At 41.8% G+C, this 18,315-nt stretch overlaps 1 protein-coding gene across 6 annotated transcripts in view; it reads right to left on the bottom strand.

The window, feature by feature from the left end:
* Nucleotides 1-18,315, bottom strand: part of ARHGAP17 (Rho GTPase activating protein 17) — a 121,794-nt gene that overhangs the window by 30,044 nt on the left and 73,435 nt on the right. For all 6 annotated transcript variants that reach the window (XM_036738139.1, XM_036738140.1, XM_036738135.1 and 3 more), the window contains exons 3-9: nt 16,577-16,681; nt 11,886-11,959; nt 7,676-7,787; nt 6,992-7,068; nt 5,667-5,778; nt 5,046-5,114; nt 4,807-4,888 (exon numbers count right to left, since the gene is read on the bottom strand). In XM_036738139.1, coding sequence (XP_036594034.1) covers nt 4,807-4,888; nt 5,046-5,114; nt 5,667-5,778; nt 6,992-7,068; nt 7,676-7,787; nt 11,886-11,959; nt 16,577-16,681 — 631 coding nt within the window. The remainder of the gene's footprint in view (nt 1-4,806; nt 4,889-5,045; nt 5,115-5,666; nt 5,779-6,991; nt 7,069-7,675; nt 7,788-11,885; nt 11,960-16,576; nt 16,682-18,315) is intronic.

Here is an 18,315-nt window from a genome sequence, read left to right as displayed (position 1 = left end):
TGTCTTATGTCAATTATCGGTCACTAGTTCAATCATCAATCCTTAGGAGATGATTTCCTAAACCTTTCCCTTTTCTATCTCCACATTTCCAGCACCGAGAGTATCACGACGAGCATAGCAGGCAAGCATATAATTGTGGAATATAGAACTGTGTGGTACAACAACCAGCTGTTGAAAGGTCCTGTTAGAAATACTTTATTCTTTAAAAACAATAAGCATGAAGCCTTCACATCCTTAGTTATGCCTTCACAATCTGGACTGTGGTCACTTCAGTAATAAAAAAAAGAGCTGTTAGCCACAAGCCATCACCCAACTCTCGCCTACATACAGACAGCCAATGTCCCAGCAATCCTCAGAAGAACCGAATGTATGTGTATAAAGAAAATGATCACATCTCACCAAAGTCCCAACTAAACACAAAAGATTAAATGTTAACCGCAGAAAGATGGGAAAACAATTGTGAAGAAGTGTGGGGAAAATGGATAGGAAAGAAAAGTAAGTGTAGGAAGGCGTAAGGGATAGATGCTCTGTGAAGTCCCTGCCCTAACAGTGCCCCCGGCTTTGGCTGCACACGTTGTCCTGGAAAAAATGCTGGGACCAACTCCTCCTGGGACACTGAACTGTAATCCAACGCTCCCCCTGCTCATCTAGGAGTTATTCCATTTACAAAGTGCTTTCTTTCCAAAAGTCCTGGGCAGTAAGTGAAAAAAATACATTTATGTCCATTCGGGAGATAAGGAAACTGAGGTCTAGAGAAGTCAGGTGATTTGATTCTTCACTCCAAGGCCAGTGCTCTTTCCAGGACAAGACTTTGCCTCCTTAGGCACTGAGCCCTGGCTCTGTCCCTAGTTCTTGGGAAAGCACAAAGCTAAGTCTGGAAATTTTTCCCTCCCAGGTCATGTTCCTTTATCTAGGAATAATTCCTAGGACAATCTCCAAAGGAGACGCTCCAATATTTCAATCATCAAGCGACATTTACTGGACACCTGGACATACACAAGGTACTACTGTAGGCGAGGTGGGAGAAACAGAGATGAAGAAGGCCTGCTCTCTGCCCCTCGAGAAACTGATACTTTTAGCAGGGAAGATGGGACATACAGGAAAAGATACCAATGAAGGGCATACATGGAAAGTGCCAAATGACTGCACACAAGTAGGCAATCTTAAGAGTTTTTGAGGGAAAAGAGGTCACTGAAGGCTTCAGTGGTCGGGGAAGGTGTCATGGAGGAGGTGGAACTTGAGCTGGGCCGTGAAGGATGGGTAAGAATGAGGGCAGCAAGGTGGCACAGTGGACAGAGTGCCAGAGCTGGAGTCAAGAAGCCCTGAGTAAAAATCCAATCTCAGATGCTTCCTAGCCATGTGACCCTGCGCAAGTCGCTTCACCCTGTTTGCCTCAATTCCTCATCTGTAAAATGATCTGGAGAAAGGAATGACAAACTCCTCTAGTATCTTTGCAAGAAAACCCCAAATGGGGTCACGAAGAGTCAGACACGACTGAAATGATGGAATAACAGCAAGAATCCCGATGGGAGGCAGGGTAAGAACTGTGTGATATGGGAAAGCATAAAAAACTAGGCCATCTAATATGTTATCAGGAAATGGATAAATGGAGGCCATAGAGTGAAAAAACTCAATTTGATCCTGAAATACCCATTGGGAGGCAGTCTAGATTCACTGTAGGGCAGTAGTGGGGGGAAACTAAGAAGAAGGGTATCACATGAGGCATTCTGCAGGAAAAAGTCATCATGGCTTGGGGTCTGACGGGATATGGAAGATGAGTAAAATGACTCCAAAGTTTTAAGCCAGGGAGAATGGGTAATACCAATGACAGAGGTGGGTAAACGGGAACAAAAAACTAAATTTCTGTTCGGTTGGGGAGGAGGCCTAAAGGAAATGATAAATTCTCCTTTACTTGTACTGAATTTGTGGTGACAACTAGAAATCCAGTTGGAACACAGGACTGATAACTGGGGGAGACGACAGAGTCGTTGAAGTCATGACTGTGGATGAGAATTGCATTTCATGAGAGTGTGTGTACATATGTCACTGAATCAACATGATTTTATTAAATGCCTGCTGTTTGCCAGGCACTGGTCTAGGCACCAGAGACACAAAGACAAAAAATTCTAAGTTCCTGCCTTAAGGAAGCTTGCATTCACCAAAGAGAACAGAGAGTCAAGGACTCAACCTTAGGAAATGCCTGCTTTTTGAGCAGCAAGACTGGCAATGGAATGGGAGAGTGAGAAAAGGCAGAGAGTGGGAAAGAAGCATGAAAGCAATCTATCCCCTAAGCCCCAGGAAGAGAAAGGGGGAGACACCCTTTCTGAGAAAAGGTGTCTGAGAAAAGGTGTCAATTCCTAGAAGGTCCAGAAGAATTAGGTTACTGGCAACCTCCAAGAAAGCAGTTTGAGCAGAGTTATGGGAAAAATAAACCCACTTGCAGCGTACTGGTCTGGGGTAAGGCTGATGACCAAACAAAGATTTCTGATACAGACCACTCCTTTTGAATGTCCAGCAATGAAAGGAAGGAGAAATCACAGGACAGTCACTTTAGAGGGCAGCAGGGTCAACTGAAGGTCTTTTTCAGGATAAGGAAAACCCGAGTATGTATGTTGGCAGAGGGTAAGGAGCTAGGGGAGACGAAACTGAAGACGTGTCAGAGAAAGAGGTGGTGACTGAGGGAGTGTATGTGTCATTCCTGTGAAGCAGTGAGATCACTGGGCTAGGCTTAACTTGGGGAAGAAGCAGAACCCCCACTTACTACCTGTGTGACCTTAGGCAAATTCCCTAACTTCTTCAGGTTTATGCTTTCGCATCTGTAAAATGAAAGTTATACTAGATGTACTATTTTTTGTACTTGGATCCCCCCAGCACCTAGCAAAAGGCCTGGCACAAAGTAAGCACTTAAATTCCCATCAACTGATCTCCAGATAGGTGATCTTCTGAAAAACATGTCCTGAAGGATACCACAAAAAGTGGACCACAGAGACCAAATTGGCCACTCCAAGGGTAGGATTTCCCGAATGCTTCTGAAGGACTCTCTCCATCACCTCTCAACATACTCATGAAATACCTACCTCCTTACTCCATCACACCCAGGACACCAACCCTACAATCATCTCCTAACTGGTCACATGTGCTTCCTGCTAAGGCCTGTGGAGAGCACTGCTACTAGCCTTTTCTGGGTCAGACCCCAAACAGCTTTTTGATTGAATATTCTGAACCAATTAAATTCATGAGCAGCAAAGGTCACTGGTTTAAAACTTTCCTATCCCACACTTCACTGATAGGCAGAATGGTTCAGACTCTTGGGATTAAAGTCAGGATCTGAGAGGCAGTTCTTGACAGTTGTGGCCATGTGACCTTGGGTAAGTCACAACCTCAAGCCTATTTCCTCATCTAGAAAACAGAGATAATGGTATTTGCACTGGGTTGTAGTGAGGAAAAACACTCTGTAAACAAACCCTGAAGCTCCACACAAATGTCGGCTGTCAGGGGCTCCAAGTCTCCCAACATTCTTCCCTGGCCATACTCTGCATGCACAAGTCATCACTGCCTACATTTTGTCTGCACCAATGCCTGTATACTGCTCTTATGACAGTTTGTACTTTCTCAAACTCAGTTTGCCATGTTAGTCTTTTGCTCTACCAACTTTACATACATTAGATCATCACACACCAACAATGGAATATAGATTTCTTAGGACCCCCATCATAAGAAACTTGGAAATTTAGGTCATTTAAGAATTGAGCACAAGAGTCTTAGAAATCTGCCAAATCTTTGGTAGGAAGGTTGAGTGACACACATGTGCCCTGGGTTTGTGAAGATCTCCCACTGTGATCAGCCAAGAACTCCAAACTGCTCCATCTGGAAGTTGACCATTGGTTTTCTCTTTCTATAAACAAAAACCTTCAGCACAAGCCAGGAGTCCATGATAACTTTTTGCAATTTAACAGACAAGCTTGCGTGCCCAGGTTTAGAGCTCAGGTCCAGCCAGCATGGCTCTCCTGGTATAGCTAAGGCTGAAGGATGGGTAAAGCAGTACCCTAATTCCAAGCACCAACTTCAACGGCACATATCCATTCATATCTGCTCTCTGTCTGTTTCTGCCTAGCTCTCTCCCTCTCTCTGTCTCTAACATACATACACACACACACACACACACACCCCAAAGAAATGATCATCAAGGGCAAATTTCTACAGTCCTCCTAACTTGGGGGTATGATCTTTAATCCTCCAAGACCAGGGAGCAAATAGGTGGTGTCCTTGGGAAAGAAGTTGTGCCTAAAGACAGAAACAGTAGAAAAGAAAAGGCTCTGATCTGGTCCTCAGCAGGAAGCTGAGCCTTTACCAGCGGTACCAGGGTATGACAGCAATTCTTAGAACACTCAAAAAAAATTCTAGGGTAACTTTTTGGGAAATGATGATCTGGAAGTTTCAATTCTAAGGTTAAATGCACAGCAACTCAACTATTGGATTCTGGAAAAGAAAACGCAATCATACAACACTGCCTCTCTAAGGAGGTGACAGGATAACACAGGGCTACGCCAAAAGAACACACAAAAACTGTGATTGGAGGTCTCAGAAAGACAACACGGGTTTTGTTAGTACGGTTCATCTACTTTTGGAAGGAATCAGAGTACGCAGCAGCAAGAGATCAAAGTATGCCAGGGAACAGCACTTCCCAGAACAAAAGGAGGCATTACTGTTAGGAACTGCATGCAGAGGAGGCAAGGTGAAGAAGACGACTGCAGAGGGGGCAAAGGCAGAGAGAGAAGGTTCAGGCGAGAACACAAGTTACGTTACCTTGATGGGCCTGGATTTCAGGGAGGGCCTTTTCTAAGACAGCTAAGGCTTTCCTATGGTAATCTGCTTGGGCTTCTAATAACTGGGAACAGAACCCACATTCAAAAACAAAGGCAATGTTAGTGCTGATGGACACACCACAACATGGTTGAGCAAAAGAAATGCGATCTTTGTTTTCAATGGACAAACACGATACAGGTGTTCAAACAGAACAAAGACAGGAGAGTGAGCGGACCTACCGTAACAAAGTATCTGGCGTACTCCCCTTCTTTGGCCACAAAGTTATACATGTCCGCAGCCAGCTGATCCTGGATTAAGCAGAAGGGGAGAAGAAAGAATCTGTGACAGAGGTTACAAAGATACTAACGCCCTCTGTGTCTGACACTCTAATGGCTGAGGATACATCCTGGAAACAAAAAAAGGAGCTCCATTACGTTCAAGAGCTTTCACTGCAGCAACACCCGCAAAGACAAAAAGCTGGAAGCGCCCTAAATGTACTATGAAGAGGGAAATCATGAATAAACTGTGGAACATTAACGCGACAGAACATTAAAATGCAATTGCAACCAAAAAATATCAAGAAATCTGCAAAGATCTTTATAAAATAAAGCAAAAAAAAAAAGGCCTAGAAGAATGGATCACCGTCTAACAGTGAGCGCATGAGGAAATGTAAATGAGAATAAATAGATGAAGAATCTGGACAGGGGCGCAGAGGAAGTGACAGCATGGCGTCGTGACACTTTTCTGCATTAAAATCAATTTAAATGTAAATATTTATCAGGGAACCTGAGTCCTTTGTCCTAACATTCAATGTTAAATTTCTAACAAAACAGATTGCTGCTGTTGTTAAGCTAACATACCTTGCATTGTTCCACTTTATTCCCAGCCTCATCCATCTCCTCTTTTAAAGAGTCTATCTTCGATGGAAGCCCCTGAAAGTTAGTTCCTGAAGACTTGTGAGCCTGGTTCCACCTGTGAACCAAAGAGCACTGAATCAAGGTTCTAAGAGGATGGCGCGCTGACACACTTCTCACTGACTACCTCCCCCACCGGGACACATGTGCATACCCTGAAAAGGCTTTTCTCCTTGAGTACAAAAGTTCAGAATGTCTCTGAGAAAAGGCTGAGAAACGTGGGGAATAGGGTAAATAAACACCACCAAGGATAGCCACCTTTGAGGTCAAATTTGCTTTCTCCGGGCAGGCTATTTTCTGCACAAATAACCCCTTTAAACAACTCCTTTCTCTTACCTACAGGCAGTAGTGGAAGACTGCCGAAGTTCCTGCCCATGAACAGCTAAGTGTTCCATTTGATCTCACTCCACTGTCTAGCTCCAAACCTCTACCACAATCAGCCCCTCATCTGCAAATCCACGCTCCCCATAATATACAGTTTAGGAATCCTCATCACACTAGAACCTCAAGTTCCTGGCTTTCAGACACCTTTCTGGGGAAAGGACACATCACTGGCCTAGCAGCTCTTTGGACACTCACCTACTTTTTGTATCTGAGCATTCTGGCACCCATAACAACAAAAGTTTCACCACAGTGTTTCCTTGTTAGATAACAACTAAAATACTGCATCGCTACTGAATACCAGATTTTAGGAAGGCCACTGAAAAGGTGCAGATAAGAGTGACCAATGGAATAGGAAATTATCATGTAAGGAATGGCTGGAAGAGCTATGAATATTTAGCTCAGAGAAGATTAGAACTTAAGAGGAGGCATAAGAGAAATCCTCAACTCTTTAAAGGACGGTCAGGTGGAAGAGAATTGGTCTGTTAGACTCCAGAAAATAGAGCAGTGGTCGAAAGGGGAGGTAGATTTGGGTTCAGTGAGAAGGAAAACCTTAACTAGAGCTATTTGAAAGTAGAATGGGATGCTCTGAAAAGCAGTCTCCACCATGGAAAATCCTCAGATAGAAGCATCCTCCTCCTTTTGTTATCTAGCCCTTTTTAGTCTTCTACTTCTAACCAAATGACTAGGTGACTAGATAAATCTACTAAGCTTTTTTGAAATGTGTCTAAATTGAAAATCCACATGTTCCAAGTGACATCATGAAGGCCTCATCTATAAACGAAATATTAAGAGTTTTGGGGATGTGGCACTACTGCTAAGAGTGATCTAGGTGGCTAAAGCTGCTAGAAACTTAAGGGAATAATACATTAGCAAACTTCTATGTTTACCTAGCTCGGACAGAATCCCAGTCTAATACCAATTTAGAAAGCTGTTTCCTTTGTTTCTGAATGTTTGGGATATCCACCTGGAATAAAGAAAAAAAAGGAAAATGTTATCAAATTCAGGTTAAAAAAAAATCTTAAGATACTAAAGAGAAAAACACATTTTAAAGCTCCAATAAAGTCCTCTAATGCCTCACTACAGAGCAGAAGAGGGCCCTGGATTCTTGAAGGCTGTACCAGTGCAGTAAAGGTTCCAACAGTCCCTACCCAGCAGGAAAGTCTTTAAGTATAGGTCTGGCAAAGGGCTGTGTGTCTCCCCTCCAAAGACTAGCCTTGGGAAAGCCACATATCACTATAAAGTTTGCCTGTCTCATGAGGGATTTTTTTCTTCAGCAAATCATCTACTGAAGGGACTTAAAAATGAGTAGGGAAAACTAATATCCACACTGGTGAAATTTCAGCTTACTAAAGCATTAATACAAGCCAATTTGAAAGAAAAGTTTGTGTGTGTGTAACATGTATATCTACAGATACAGACACACAAACATACACACACAATGACAAAATAAACTTGTTCACCCACTTTCATACATTCATGCTAAATTCCATTAGCCTCCCCCCCTCAAAAAAATAAAACTTGTTTCATCATTAAACTTTATTTCTTTGATACCATAATACAAAATAACTTACCTCTGCAATATTACTCAGGGGTTCCATGATCTCTTTTTCAACAAAAACTTCATGTTGAGAGAGTTCTTGGGCCAAGAGATTCTGGGCCTCTCCACAAGATTCCAGCATTTTCCTATAAAGGAAAACTCTCAAGTAAACAAAAGCCATTAGGAAACTAAGGGTCACTAAAAAGTTACACAAGTGAGCATCACTGTTAACAACATGCTCCATATAAACAAAATACAAAGACTACACTGTAAATGAAGAGAACAAAAACAAAGGGAAACCTAATGCTGTGTAACTTTGACCAAATCTGTCTCCAAAGAAAAGAAAATGTACCTTTTCTTCTCTTCAGAGGTAGGTGACTATGGGTGTGGAACACCACATATACTATCAGAGTAAGCTAATGTATTGGTTAGCTTTGTTAAACTGCTTCCTGCAATCTTCTGACTCCAAATTCACTTTGCACTCCCTTGTTAACATGCTGCCTCTCAAGTCTATGAAGAACTTAACAAGATTTTCTAAATCCAGGGTTCAACGTGTACCATGATATGCAGTGACCTTCATGAAAATGTGGGCACCCAGAAAATACCAAAAAAAACGAACAAAAAAAACACCCCACAAATAAATTTTTTAAAAAATTGGAAAGTATGGTTCAGAAAAGAAATGAGATCAGAGGCTTACAGAGAATCAAAAGCCATATTTTACACATACACACACACGTGCATGCACACATACACAATTCCTTTAAGAAGACAGTTGGGAGATCAGACACAGTGAATGCTAAATATTTAAAATAGTATTTATATCTTAACATACAGGAAGCAAGGTGTTACTAATCATATCTGAATCAGATTATTGGTATGGTTAAAGCAAAGTTCTAAATTAACATCAAATTAAAGGAAAGACGACATCGCATGCAGTTTTAACAGCTCAGATCTAACCAAAACAAGCCACTGACCCTAAAAACGGACAAAAGGAGATTCTGACTCATCCCTAACATTTCTAAGAGAAACTTAAGCAAAACAAGCATCCCAATGAGGAAGTTAAAAAAATAAACCTAAACCACCTTGGCCAGTAAACATAACCTCCTTGTTAAGCAAAGAAATACAGTGGTCAAAAGCAACAACAATTTAGGGTACAAGCTCATTTGCAAAACATTAGAAAAGGTGATGAGAGAAAATTATATGTAATATCACTTCTCAAAAAAATGAAAAGCGGTGGAAGCGAGAAAGAACTTGCAGATGACTTGGTGTGAGATCTAACTAATAAACTAGATTATCCTAAAAGTATTGACAAATGAAACTTGAAGAACAATAAAGAGAAGTGAAACTGAAGAGAATGAACAATTCTCTTCCCAGACAGCAGTGGAACTGCCACATTTGGCCCTGAATACTGCTGTAGTGGATTTAATACAGAAGGAAGTAGAAATCATAGAAGAAAATGAAGTTGAGAAAAACAGTTGGACCTTCACTTCCTCTTGGTGGCTACAGTCACTGAATATTTCACACAGGTGGTTTTGCTTTTTTTGGGTGACATTTTTCCTCGTGACAAGGGAGTTTTTGGGAGGAAACAGGAGATACTGAACTGGAGGCAACAAAATGTTAAAGGCAAGAATCTATGTTGAAGATACTTCAAAGAGGTTACTCTGAAAGAATTTTTTAAAAATCATGGACAGTATTATAACAATGATCAAAAAAGAGACCCACAGAAATCAGTAATGGCCAACCTATATGCCAACTTTCTAAACTCTACAAAAATATTTATGGTGATGACATATGTATATATTGAGGCTATATTTGACAAAAATATAATGAGGCTGGCTTTTGCAATCTATTTACTTTAGTAGTCTACATCTTCACAGTTATACAACTGACTGAGAAGTGTAGAGAATAAAGACCTATATGTTTATTGCTTTTGCCTTTCTGTCATCCCTAGTATTTAGTTACGGTGCCTGGCAAGTATTATATGCTTAATAAATACTTATTAACTTGACTTAGAACACAAAAACATGTGTGTATATGTATACACACACACACACACACACACACACACACACACACACACGAACTCTGTTAGAGCAACACGACACCTTAAAGATTCTCCTTCAGCAAGGTGTCTGCCACGCATCCGAAGATCAAACAAGATTTCACGAAAGATACAACCAGAGAAGTAACTTTGTTCAATGACTGAGGCATAAAAGAGGAAAATAAACATTTGCCAAAGGTGTTCACCATTGTCAAGGGCATGCCTATGGAACAGGGCTTCCCTCTAGATGGTGAGGCTGTCCAAATGCTATCACTTGTGGACAACATTGGGGTGACTGCATCAAAGCCTCTAAACACCACCCAGTCTCCTTGCCACATAGCTTTGAAAATGCAGACGTATATTGTTCAGCCAGGAAGCAAAGACTGTAAGGAAATATCCCACTTGGACTGAGAATGATGAAGCTATTACAGAAAAAATAGATGATGTATAGGGGGTACCTAGGAAATACCCCCTAAAAGAGTAAAAACAGGAATGCGAAAGGAAAAATAAATTGGAGGGTGGTGAGAGAGGAAAAGCCAGTCAGTTAACTAGCATTTATTAAGCACCTACTATATATGCCAGGCACTGTACTTAAGTTCTGGGATAAAAAAAACAACCAGTTCCTGCTCTCAAAGAGTTTATAGTTTAATGGGTGAGATAATATGTATACGATTATGTATAAACAGGATAAATTGGAGATAATAAACAGAGAGAAGCACTAGGCATTAAGAAGATTAGGAAAAGCTTACTGCAGAAGATGGGACTTTGGCTAAGACTCAAAGAAATCCAGGGAAGTCAGTAGGTGGACATGAACAGAGAGCAGTCCAGGCATAGTGGACAGTCAGTAAAAATGGCCAGAGGCTGCAAGGGACATCAAGGAAGTTCCAGGAAAAATGGACTGAGGATGACATGGAAAACAGACATGATGGCCGTGAGATGACGGGAAGTACAGACTTCTAAATGAGACCTTTATCACAGGCTGAAGAGATTGGATAGAATTTCCAAGGGTCAAGCTGGTGACACATGGGGTCTTAAGAGGGACATGATCTCAAGTGACGAATCTAAGGAAGGTGAACATGGAAACCAAATAGCAAAGAACCTGAAGGGTAAATGGAGCATGATGACTGTATGCTAAAAACTGAGCTCACATCCTTGTAGCAGGGGCACAGCCTGGCCCTTAAAACCTGAACAAAGCCAATGGACGAGGCAAAACTATGTTGATATCCCTCAATCGTATGCAGCAGACAGAGAGATGGAAACATTCAGGCTGAAGGAACATAGGCCCCTTATGCTGCCCAAGGGTTCCTAACCTATCAGGTTGGCAAGAGCCTGTCACTGAGTCTTTCTTTGACCCCTCCCAACTTCTACCTCCATCCCGCAGGAAAAAGTTCAGGCAGCAGATGTGTGTGTTTCAGATACAGTGGATTAAAAGGCATTTTGTTTGGAGAATGCTGCTTGATCTAGTTAACTGGTATTATGAAACCATGGCAAGGAAAACTTGTTTTCAAGGTACCAAATCTCCAGCATGTATCAAACCAACAGCTGCGTGTAACACCAATCAAGATGAATCCAATGCGCAGGGCAGCGGAGGGAAGGGTCTGGCAGGAAGTCCCCTCTGAAGAGGCGGACTCAACGGACAACACACACTGTTAGAAATGATGGTCTTAATGTTTTGCCAGCTGTGGACATGAGATCGCTTATATTTGTTAAAATTATTCCCCCTCCAACATGCCCCCAGTGGAAGGAAAGGGACCCCTCAGATGCTCTGGCCAGCTTTCCCTCATAGTTCAGCAGGAATTGCAACTCACATTTGCAAATTTTCCTCACAACAATACTCCCTGTGAGGTAAGCATTACAATTCTCATTTTGCACATAAAGTGAAGCTCCGAAAGATTCAATGACTTGCACGTGGTCACACAGCACTCCGAGTCTAGGGATCTTTCCAAGGGTGCTCTCAGATGAGCCACTGTCCTGGGCTGGTTTCCCTTCCTGCCAGCCTTCTCTAGTCTGACCCTCTCCCACAGCATGAAGTCACCTCTTCTTGTCCTTACTGCTCAACTCATCTCCCTAGATGACAGAATTCTATCTCTCGTGTTCCAACAGCCCCATAATCGTGCCAACACTCTCTTCTATTTGGGGCAATTCACAGACAGTTCTATTTCCTTCACTGAACCCCATTTTTAAGAATCATGTGAATGCTTACCCCAGAAGGGACTCTTCAAGCTGGGTAGATGCTTCCTGCATATTCTGAGCAAGGGCAGTCAAAGGGAGTTTTTTCTGTAAAGCAGAAAGCAGATTTCGGCTTCATTATCATTTAGCACCATTTTGGTTTTTTTTTTAATTAACTGATGTTTTGTTTTTACATCACATTCACTTCCAAATATCATGTTCCCTTCCTTCCCCACACAGAGGGACAAAGAATAAAAAAAGAAGAATCATTTCAGTAAAATTAATCAATACAGCAAGCCAACATTATATGCAAAGTTCCACACCCACGGTCTGCCAACCCTGTCAAGAGGTTCAGAAGGCACTTTCACTAAGCGGTCTGATCTTTTCTCTCCTCTTTATATACTTTCATACTTAAAGAGATTGCACATCACAGAATTTTAAGGCTAAATGAAACCTCACTACTTAGAACCCTGGACCTGGAAAAGCCACTAGAATAAAGCACCATGTTAGAGCTAGAGAGAGGCTAGGGTTAAGACTAGACACCATAGAGTTCAATCCTCACGTTTTACAGAAGAAACTGAGTCTCAGAGAGAAGTGAATTGTACAAGGTCTAAGGGCTAATAAGTGTTAGAGATGGGAATAGAACCCAGGTCTCCTGACCCCAAGTTCAGGGCTTCTTCAACTACACACTACTTCCACTATATGCACACAAGCAAAGGCAATGCTTCTGAATACTTGGTTTTCAGATGAATTTCTAAGTCTCTCTATTTGGCAGGTGACCAATTCAAAGACAGCCTTTTGATAAAGAAACTCAAGCATCTTAGCTATCTCTGCCTATTACTACTATAACTTATCAGCAATAAAAGTATGAATATGAATAATATTGATAAATTCTATTTCTAGTCTTTAAGGTTTAGAAAGCACTTTCTCAAAACAAACGCTTTCAAAAACAATACCTGGTACGCCACACAAATCTTATTCATTCCCAAGAGGTAGGAGATTCAGAGAGGCTGTAGGGACTTACCTAAGCTGGTAAACAGGTTCATACTCTTTAAGTATAGTTCAAATAGCACTATCTTCAGAGATTCTGCCCTAAGGGACCGTGATCCTCCTCACCTGACTTTACATTCCTCTTATTCATTTGTTACATTTTAATTTGTACTCTACCTAGTGCTAGATTGTAAGCTGTCACAGGAACGATTATTTATAATACATGGCATAAAGTAATTGCTTAATAAAAGTTTGCTGAATAAGTAGAAATGAATTTAGAGCAGAGGCTCTTGACCTTTTTTTGTGTTATGGTGAAGCTTATGGACCCCTTCTAAGAATGATGTCTTCGGATGCTCAAAATATACAGGATTACAAAGGAAGCCAATTATATTGAAATCCATTTATCAAAATATTAAATCAACAAGTACAGAAACCTCAAATTAAGAACTTCTGACTTAGAGGGTTTATATTCTAAATGAAGAAAATAGTTTTTAAAATAATCACAAACTAATTTAGTAAGTGTAATAGTTTAAATTCCCCACCTACCTAAAGCCTTGCCATTCTTCAAAGCCCTTCCTTGGGTCCAACCTACTTCAGGAAGCCATCTCTGACTATTCCAGGCTCCTATCATCTGTATAACCAGGAAGAAAATCTTAGAACCCAGCCTCCCAGTCGTCCAGGCTTGAAGCCTAGTAACCCACTGACTCTTCTCCCTGTCCAACCCTCCTCATTCAACTGGCCCTGCCTACCTCCAAGATCTCTCTTGAATTCACAGTCTCTTTCCCATTCCCACTGAAAGCAGCCCCATTTTCCACTCTCTCCACCTCCAATTTGTACTATGTAACAAACTCCTCATTTATCTGCCTCCAGTGTTTCTCTTCCTTAATCCACCTTTCAGACAGCTGCCAAAACAAGCTCCCTAATGCACAAGTCTGACCCTGCTACTTCTCAGCTCAGAATGTCTCAGTGGCTCCCTATTGTTCAGAGAATAAACCATCAACTCCTTTACCTGGTAAGGTCCTTCACAAGTAGGCTCCAATGTCTTACTTCCAACCTGATTTCATAAACTCTACATGTTAGCCACATTAACCTAATAGGTAGTATTCTCTAGGGTCAGCTTTCCCTCTCCCAACTCTGTGCCCTTCCTCATCTCCCTCCCCCAAACCTCCAAGCCTAGACTTGGGACATATTTTCTCTACATTTCCATCTACTGAAATCACTCCTTTCCTTAAAGGCCTGGCTCAAAAGCCACCATCTCCACATAGCCTTCCCTGAATCAGCCACTCTGCCCCTCGACTGAAAGTGATTTCTTCTCCCTCCAAATTTTCTCATGGAACTTTGTCTGGGTCTCTCCTATGACCTTAATACATTTTACCTCATATAATTATTTATGTACAAGCATTATCCCTTTTTGCTCAGCACTGTAGCCTTGTCACTTTTCTGTCCTCAGTGCCTAACAAAATCCAAGTGTTTGTTACACAGCTGTTCTTACCTGTTAAAGTCATTATAATACATTGTAGTTATTAAGATACCTAAAGATCTCCTAAAGTCCTGCTCTGATTCCCAGAGAGGGGGCAACCTCGAGAAGCCTATGCCAGCTGGCCTGTCCTATGGCTCGCTATATTCAGAAAGGTTCATTACCACAAGGTAGGCCATTTAGGGATGAAGGTTCTTGACCACAGTAACTCAAAAAACTGCTAATGAAGGCAGAGCAGCTTTGCTATAAGCATTAGTAATGGAAGGTTTGTACCAATGACAACCCAGATCCTAGGTTCATGTGACTCTTTCGTGCTACCTACTCTCACATTCGTTATTTTCTATGATATTCAATAGTCCTATAAGGCAGGGAGAACACATATCGGTATCCCCATTTTATAGATAAAGAAACAGAGGATCAGAGATTTCCCTATGGCCATAAGGCTAGGAGACAATACAGCCTAAGCCTGAACTTGTGTTTCTTAATGACAAATGCTTCCTTTCTTGCCAGACTGTGCTAAATTCTGCCTGATTTATTTGACTGGCGCCATGGCTTTTATTTCATAGCCCATTTCCTGGGCTGCTCCAATAGGAAGGGGAACTGTCCTGTCAAGTTCTCCTGGCCATCCTGCTACCTTTTCTGTGGCATTTAAATAAAGAAGGATGCGAGTGGCCTGCATGCCGGCTCCTCTTCTTTTATTTAGCTGGTTACACAGCTACGTGGAACAGGGGATCGAGGGCCAAACTCTGAGTCAGATCTGAGTTTGGATCTTGCGTGCCTCAAGGACTTATCAGCTGTAACCCTGAGGGAGAGAGACACTTAAGCATGCTTAGTCTCAGTTTTCTCTACGCTGTAAAATAACTCTAACTGCACCTCACTCACAGGGTTATCATGAGCAGCGATCAATGTATCTGGGGGTCTGCAAACCTTAAGGTGCTAGAGAAATGTGGGTAATTATGATGATGAAGAACCCTGTTTCTTGGTATATTCAGAAGAAAACAGTGGGTAAGAAAACATGGATCTGAAAATCATTTGTGCCACTTAGCTGCGTGGTCTTGCAAACAAGCCACCTAACCTCTGAATCTCAGTTTCCTTATTTGTAAAATGAGCAGGGCAGACAATACATTTACTGAGGCCCCTTTCCAGCCCTAAGCAATTCTGAACCTCATCCAAGGCCCTCCTAGTTCTAATATTCTATATTCTAAGGCCACTTTTAACATTAACATTTTATGTCTCAAGTCTCTACCAGCTCTGACATCCCATGGTTCCCTTCCAGCTCTAACACATTCTGAGAATTCTTGAAAAGGAGCACGTTGGCCACACAACCTCTTTGGTTCCTTTTCACTCTAAGTGCTTTGACCTATCATCAAGTTCAAGGTCCCTTCCAGCTCTAACACTGTATATTCTGGGTTCCAAAGCTATTTCTAGCATTAACGTCCTAGATTCTAGATTTAAGCTCCTTTATAGTTCCGACATTCTACATTCTCTGGCTTCCTTCAGGCTCCAACATTCTCTGAGTTTGTGAAAGTGAAGTTAGACTAGGTCAGAAGTGTCAAAAACGTCCCACCTCCACCCCTCACTCCAGCCAAGTTAAAATGTAATTGGGAAACAGTTAATAAAATAGATAAAAATACAACTGAGCAAAGGCAACGTTACTATGTGGCTTTCTGAATCAATTGGCACCTGCAGGGATCCTTGTGTACAGCTTAGTGACCCTGTTTCTATTTGACACCACTGGCCTGGATTATCTTGGATGACCTCTAGCTCTAATGTTCTACGACGCTTCGTTCAACTTTCCCATGTACAAATGATTATTATTGGAAGGCTAATTAGGCTCATAAGATTCAATGTTCATGTATAATCTAAGAACTTATAAAGAAAGAGGTAGAACTGCCAGATGGATCACAACGCCAGGGAATGAAAGCAACCTCTGTGCTCGGCTGCTGTCGTGTGGGAACTCCAGGGTGCTCTGGACTGAATACGTCCATTCTTTTCTGTCTGTGACAAATGCTAACCCAGTCTTTCAGAACACCTATCACTGACGAGGAAAGAAACAATGCAAGTGAGTGGGGCTCAGGACACAGCAGCACTGTCAGCAAAGGAATGTTACTGCTGGTAAAGCTTCCTACTGGCTAGAAACAGCAACGTGAGGGGCAGCTCCCCCCATTCTGTTCTAGAGCTGTACTGACTTGGGGCAAAGCACCTGATCAAGAGGAAAGAGAGAGCAAACACACGTCTCCCAAAGGTCAAATACTTACATGTCGCTTATCCACATCTGTGCCAAACTGGCCTTGGAAACACGCCAGGAGGCGCTTGTGGGAATGATGGCATACTGATCGCACTGTGTCCAGCCGTCTCTCAATCTAACAAGGGAGAAAAAAAAGTTATATTCTCAGTCTCAAGGAGTCCCTTCTTTCCTTTGATATGTTTATTAAGTCTGTGTTAGCACAGTAAAAACTAATGCTATCAGAGTTTTGTGGGGTGAATTATCTCTGGCTAAGTAATTCCTTGACACAGTTAAACTGAAGGCAGAAACTGAATTCCATTCAATCTGAATATTTATTAAGGCCACTATGTACACAATATTCTGTTAGGCAGGGGTACTCCCAAGATAAAATCCAAAAAAAAAAATCCCAGTCCCAATCTCAAGGAGTTTATATTCTAAAGCAAATAAAACACGTAGGTAGCTAAGTAAATGCAGGATTAATTGGGATAAATACTTGTAAATTACTGCTATCGTCTGCTTGTCTTCTTCAACTTGACCAGGTATTTCCACTTCAATTTTTTTTAATGTTCCTGCAGATCCCTACTAATAGGGATAGGAACTGGACCTGTAATTTCATTGGTGTGGTATGCTCACAAGTGTGTAAACGCCGTCTATCAAACTTCTATACAGTCTCAGAGAGTTGCTAAGAACACTGAGAGGGTAAGTGATTTTCCCACAGTCACACAGCCAATAAGTGTCAAGGGCAGAACTTGAATCCAGGCCTTTCTGGCTTAAAGGTTGGTTCTCTATCGCCTCTGTATGCTGCCTCTCTCCTATCAACAATGTTAGAGGCTGGTTACTGAACCCAATCTCCGCCCCAAACTCAGTCCTGGGTAGGCGTGCCCCCTATTACCTATGATCAGCTCAGTCCAAACATTTATTAAGAACCTGTTATGTGCAAAGAGTCACACATTCTGGGACAAGGCCATCAACTGTCACTTGCCTGGCACTTTCTATTTCATAGCCCATTTCCTGGGCATGTGAAGCAGCAGCTCCAATAGGAAGGGGAACTGTGCTGTCAAGTTTTCCTGGCCATCCTGCTACCTTTTCTGTGGCATTTAAGTAAAGAAGGAAGCGAGTGGCCTGCACGCCGGCTCCTCTTCTTTTATTTAGCTGGTTACACAGCTACGTGGAACAGCTCTGGGAAGCAGGTAAACCAACTATAATGAGAATGGCATTTTACAGGTGAGGGAAATTCAACTCAGGTTGATGGCGTGTGGCTCTGCCATGGTCATAAGGGGTAGGGCAGATCTTTGGACCCTGTTCTCCAGATCCAGTGTTTCTTCCTCCCCTACATTTCAAGTTCGAAGCTCCCCCTTTAAAATCTCCGAAGTCCCAGATTCAATAGTTCTGTTGACTGGTTACTATATATTGCTGGTTCAGGTACCAGTAGGGTTATCATTAGATAGTTTCTTCTTGTTGCCTCTTGATGTAACCACACATCTTAAGAAGAAAAATAGAAATGGTGGGAAGTTTATTTTTTTAAACTCTCTAGGGACTGGGCTGTATTTTTAAAATTATAAACTTATGCCTTTTTGTGGTTGTTTTGTTCCTAGTATCCTTCTCAAGCCAGTCAGCACATATAAGGAAGCCAAAACCTCTCACAGAATAATATAAATAGCTGAATTTATAAAGTGTTTTAAGGTTTGCCAAGTATTTGTGTGTACGCATGTGTGTATGTATGTGTGTATGTATGTATGTATAGAATTTCATTTACTAGGTCCTAGCGGG

This window comes from Trichosurus vulpecula, chromosome 9, assembly GCF_011100635.1.
Source record: "Trichosurus vulpecula isolate mTriVul1 chromosome 9, mTriVul1.pri, whole genome shotgun sequence".
In the NCBI taxonomy this organism is placed as follows: Eukaryota; Metazoa; Chordata; class Mammalia; order Diprotodontia; family Phalangeridae; genus Trichosurus; species Trichosurus vulpecula.
The sequence above is the reverse complement of the archived record's forward strand: the minus strand, read 5'-3'. Positions and strand labels throughout refer to the sequence as shown.